A 5,900-nucleotide genomic window follows, 5' to 3' on the forward strand; every position below is an offset into this window, starting at 1 on the left:
CGCGGATACAAGCTAGGTATCTATAAATATAATCTTATATTTAGAATTTACGTGCTATACATTACCACTATTATTATATAGCATTATTATAAACTTAGTTACGTCTAAGTTGGACTGATTTAGTAATTTTAATAACAAAACATTGTCCACCAAAAACATTCGTCAAAATATTTTTGTCGAACAAGTTCAATTTTCTTTTTGCTCCACAAATAATTTGTTATTTTCTTACTAAATCGATCACCACTAAAAACTTATAAAGTGATCCAAATTAGACTTTAAAGTCACCGTCCGTGATTAAAAACGATGTTGGATTGCTTTAGTAATTAAGTGGAATGATTAGTTAATTACTGAAAAATAAACATGTACTTATTATTTACTATTCCTAAAAACAGTAATTAACGTTTTGCAGATAATATGGAATAGATAATCAACACTTACTTTCTAATGGGGCAAATTTACAGAGTTCTTCATTTCAAAAATTGAAGTCGACTTACCTGAAACAAAAACAAAAGAGTTTTAATCAGTTAATTGATTTATTATATATTGATCACATTAAAAAAAATAGATTAAAATGCTAATAATAAAAAAGCGTATTACATTTTTTACATCAATAGTATAAATGAATGTCATGTATGATAATGTATGATAAAATCTTTAAAAAGATCTAACTGTACTTATCAAAGTACTTCATTTTGTACTGTTGTTATGTCTTTGCAAAAAACAGAATACAGGAAAATGTTTGTCCGATAAACAAAAATTTAATCCGCTTCACAACAATAATTATATGATTCATCTCATATAATCTGACAGTTGTTAATGAAAGATATTTCCTGAATTTAATGTAAGAGGTTACCATTTTTAATTCAAAGTGTGTATTAAATTAACAAGATCGATTCAGAATTCTGTGTTTATACAAAATCCTTCTTTTGAAACTCAAGGAGAGAAAAAAATAAATCTTAAACGTCAGAAAATTGGTGCCCTTGTTTCAATGGCATAATGTTGAATGTCAATGTTTAACTAATCCAAGACAATGTCTTAAGCAGTAAAACTGAAATACTGTCCATAGCTATTATAAAAGAACTACCCTCTTATTTATAAAAACTAAGAACTACAAACTTATTTTAATTAAACGCTGTTTTGTCACTTTCTATCAAATTAAGAATTCAGCGCTGAAGAAAGAGACACTTCACCTAGCTAAAGCTAAAACTCATAAAGCTAAAACAGCTTTATGAGTGGTTTGACGTTTTTTTTAATGGGTGAAACTTAAATGGTAAGCCCGCCTGCGCTATCAATTTACGCTGGCAGGATACCAGTGAGGGATGACAAAAGAGGATGAAAAAGGTCAGCTGGCCCATCGTGCTGAATTTACTTGGGATTAAGCACGATTGGGGGACCACGAGGAGGGTATATTGCTAGCAATAAAGCTACAAATCTCCATTACTAACAATTTTTCCCCTCCCCTTCGACGTTTTTAGTTAGTTTAGTGTAATTCCATATTTATACAAACGTTTTTTGTTCGAAGTGCACGGAATTGAAATGAGAGAGTTGAAACTCAGAGGGAGTTATTTGTCTCTTTCTCACGAAGCCTTTGGTTCATGGCTTGGCCGGCCGTGAGTAACAATAGTATGACCGCGCGATTAAGCACAATTTGACGTTACTTTGACGCCATATTAATTTCAATTTCAATTTGAACCAAATCCGACCATTTTTCCCATTCGTTTGGTCGTTGGATCTAACTAAAAAATTACTTGCTATATTACACAAACACCGCCGCTTATGGGATAGGAAACACCCTAAATTCAGACATATCAGGAGGAACCATGGATTAGAAATAATAACCGAACTACTCGATTCACCGAATGTGACAACGGAACAGTTGAAAATAAAATTGAGAAATTTGCAAAATAAATACAATAAGGAGCAGCGTAAAATATTAATTGCCAAGGAAAATGGTTTCTTCTGTACCAAGCCTGCCATGGTTCAAGGCCTACGACAACATTATGCAAAATGTAAAAGAAACACACATTCTTATTATTCTCATAAATTATAATATTAAATCCATAATTTTAAAGTTAATAATTTTTTTAGCTACCTTCAGATAAGAGTGACTTAGAAGTTGGTTATCAAAATAATCCAGAAGAAAATATCGCAAAATTGGATATATTTGTAGTATCTATTAAGCAAAAATGTTTTAATAACATCGATGACATTTCAAGCCTAGATTTTGATGAGCATCCAATGTTGAAAAATCCAACGAGTTTACTTAAAATAAACGATATTCAGGATGAAATAGAAATGAACATCAAACGTAAAGATGGTCTTCTGGAACCTCTTCAAATGGATGAATTTCAAAGGTTCGCTAATTATATTGCTGAACAGCTACGAATGGTGCTAGAACCAGCAGTTTATAGACTACAAAATAATATAGAGCTATTGTTCGACAATAATTTTGATGTAATACAGGTTATTAAGTTAATATTTTCACCGTTAACGTAATATTATCTGTAAAAATTTAACAATGTTTAACAAAATTCGATATAATGAAGTCTATGTGCCATTATTTTAGTTTGCAGTAAAAAATAAAGATATATGAAATGTTCTATAGTATAAGTATTAATGTTCTTCTTTTAAATAAAATCTTTTAAAATACCTATACGGATTTTAATTCCTTTTAGGCTAGTTCCTAAACAAATTGATACACGATTTAAAATTTGGCTGCAAAAAAAAACTTTTATTTCAATCGTGGACTGGTAAAGAGAACATCAAAACAAAACAAAAAATATTGATAAACTAAAATAAAATTAGCCTTTGTTGTTCTCAATATCAAATTTACATATATTTTAAAATTCATAGACACATTATGCCACAAAAGACGAGATTGATAAGTAGTTAAATTTCCAACCTATAATACTACTGTTAGTACTAAATAGTAATATTTATTTACTCTTTTATCTTCATCTTTATATATGCCTATATGTAGAACATATCTTTTTCTGACTGCATAAGCAAATAGGTTAGTAACATCATCATCGTCATTATATCAGCTGTTATCTGTCCACTATAATAACATGCTGTGCATGAATTTAAAGAAATCCTTCTCTTAATTTTAAAATTATTTACAAAAGAAACTTCCGCTTTTCAACATTGATTAAAACAAACAAATCGTCTACATGATAACATGAAAAATTAATAATGTTACTGCGCAGTTTCCTGACATTCAATGGAATATCCATATGATAGTTCTACCGTAACTGATTGCGCGATAATTTATCTTTTATCTCTACTTATAATATTTTTCATAGAAGTTTTATGTTGTTTTGGAACAGAAAATTGGAATTATTAGTACAGGAAATCTATGTACATATAATAAAATTATAACTATTCTATATCTGTATAGTCGTATAGGATTTAAAAAAAAAGATATACTATATAAGAAGAAATAGAAATGAAAACAATAAGTTTCGAATTTTTGCCAAGCAGTAATAGTTTTACAACAGTAAATTTAAGATTAATGTATAATCTATACCAATAATCTCTACCAATTTAAATTATTTCATTATAAAATCTCTTGTCGTCAGGTATGCTGTGAGGAATACAGTCTTCACAATATGATTACTTGTTGACATTAATCTAATCGTTATTAATTAAATTCGTTTTATTAATAAGCGACTTCAAAAAGAAGAACTTTCCAATTGTCTTGAAAATACATATATAATATTATATATGCATGTTATGCAATTCTGAACAGAGTTTGATATTTATTCCCAATAGATAGGGCTCTCCTGTTAACACTGTTACGATTAAAGTTTTTTTTTCAGAGTATAGTATCTTGCATTACATGCAGAATTTGTTTTTAAAAGAAACGCATTATATCTTAATAAAATTATTATATTTATTATTACTGTAAATTTTAATACTATAATAATTAGATCATATTATTTGAAATTTTAAGCTACAGTAGGGCACACATATACATTACATATTATATATTTTAATTATAGTATAGGATCTACCTAAGAGTATATTTTATTCATCAAAAATCTGTACGAGGGGTAGATTGTCGAACAATAGTTCTATCTCTTTTTGTAGTCTGTGTGCTCTTTGTGCTGTCACCATACGTAATTGTTCAGCAATATGTTCAGCGAACATCTGAAACTCGTCCATGGGAATAGATTCCATAATAAAATTGTCATCATGTCTGACTTCTGTTTGATCCTGTATATCTGTTTCTGTATGTACTCGCTTAGGATTTCTCAATATTGGTTGCTCATCGAAATCAATACTAGAATTCTCGCCTCTTGCAATGTTGTCTAAACATTCTTGTTTTATTGACACTATGTATGTATCCGAATTTGTGGTATTTTCTTCTGAATTGTCTTGATGATAATGTTGAATGTCTTCTCCCGAGTCACTCTCATCGGGCGATTCCTAAAATAAATAATAATTTATTATTACTACATGCATATAACTATTTTTATAATAATAATATATAGGAAAAATAAGACAAGAACCTGTATTTCTTTTACTTCCTGCATAACATTGTTGTACTCCTTAAACCACGGCAGACTTGGTCTGTAGAAGAAACCGTTTTTCTGGGCAACTAATATTTTACGCTGTTCTATATTGTATGTGTTTTGTAAATTCCTCAATTTACATTTCAACTGTTTCGTTGTCACATTTGGTGTGTCGAGTAGTTCGACCATTATTTCTAAGCCGCGTTTCGTTCCAATTTGTCTGAAATCAATGTGTTTCCTATCCCATAATCGGCGATGGTTATGTAGTATTTCAATTAATTTTCTAGTTAGATCCAACGACCAATTGAATGGAGAGGACGATCGACTTTGATTCATGTTGAAATTTAAATTAATGTGGCGGCAAAATGACGTCCTATTATGCCTAACCACGTAGTCGTACTGTTATTTCTCGCGGCCGGCCGACACATGATCGACCAGTTCCCTCCCCTCGCTACTCCCGACGACTGCGTCGCGCGCTATAATTGCGTGCGAAAGAGATAAACAGCTCAGACCGGTACAAAAAATCGCATTACTTCGTGTCTGTGACCTTTTTAGTCTTTACCTACCACATATAAATACAAAATAACAGAAATTTCTAAGTATGAACTCATAACAAAAAATGTAAATAGGTAGTAATAAAATTTTAAATCCTTACTTATTTTGTATTTAAAAGTAGATGTAATTACTCTATCTAACCTACCTCTATGCAGATTATAATATTTCACTAACATACTCATATTACAAAACCGTGTTCTGGTTCTGTCTTATTGTAACTGAATTTAGATTATATAAATAACAATTACTCCTGTATAAACTTGATACCTAATGTTTATACAGACTGTGATGTTCACAGAAAGAAAATAATTATTTTTAAAACAATTAACATTTCATTATTATAAGTAAGAACACTTGCTTATTTATTGCATTAAAAACTTTTTACTATTTCTAGCTAGTTACTAAATTACATTAGAGATAAAAAAAATCTAATCTACAGGTTACATTTTGATTAATTACGAATTTTATTAATATTTCTAAATTTTTTAGTTAAGAAACTAATGGCAAATATAGATACTATTATTATATTACCTATAGCCGCCGAATTTTGAGTTAGTTCTCCAATACATATACCAAAAAATTTGTAGTTTCATAATTTACCAACTATTTTGTTTCTTCATTTTACAATCAAACAGTTAGGGGGGGGGGGGGGGGAAAGGGATTGTTAGTAATGGAGTTTGACAGCCCCATTGCTAGCAATATGCCCTAACAGGTCAACCTTCACGTTGTTCCCCCTGGAAACCATAGTGAACAATTTTTGTTGAATTCGTCACGATGGGCTAACTGACCTACTTCATCTCCTCACCTATCATCCTTCACTGGTGCCCCGCC

The 5,900-nt window shown here is 30.3% G+C and overlaps 1 protein-coding gene across 1 annotated transcript; it reads right to left on the bottom strand.

Moving 5' to 3' along the window:
* Nucleotides 1-3,867: 3,867 nt before the first annotated feature.
* On the bottom strand, nucleotides 3,868-4,991 carry LOC113515489 (uncharacterized). The gene is made up of 2 exons (XM_026899716.3): nucleotides 4,512-4,991; nucleotides 3,868-4,428 (listed from the first exon to the last, which is right to left on the bottom strand). Exons 1-2 carry the CDS (start codon nucleotides 4,848-4,850, stop codon nucleotides 4,027-4,029), a joined length of 741 nt encoding a protein of 246 aa, XP_026755517.1. The 5' UTR covers nucleotides 4,851-4,991; the 3' UTR covers nucleotides 3,868-4,026.
* Between the last annotated feature and the right edge of the window lie 909 nt (nucleotides 4,992-5,900).

The sequence above is a fragment of the Galleria mellonella genome, unplaced genomic scaffold (assembly GCF_026898425.1).
Source record: "Galleria mellonella isolate WM207_F2 unplaced genomic scaffold, CSIRO_AGI_GalMel_v1 utg1260, whole genome shotgun sequence".
NCBI classification, from domain to species: Eukaryota; Metazoa; Arthropoda; class Insecta; order Lepidoptera; family Pyralidae; genus Galleria; species Galleria mellonella.

Excerpts from the sequence above, each read along its gene's own strand:
- LOC113515489 (XM_026899716.3), bottom strand. The coding sequence starts at position 4,850 with ATGAATCAAAGTCGATCGTCCTCTCCATTCAATTGGTCGTTGGATCTA. Across the intron at positions 4,429-4,511 it reads AGGAAGTAAAAGAAATACAG|GAATCGCCCGATGAGAGTGA; the intron begins GTTCTTGTCTTA and ends TATTTATTTTAG.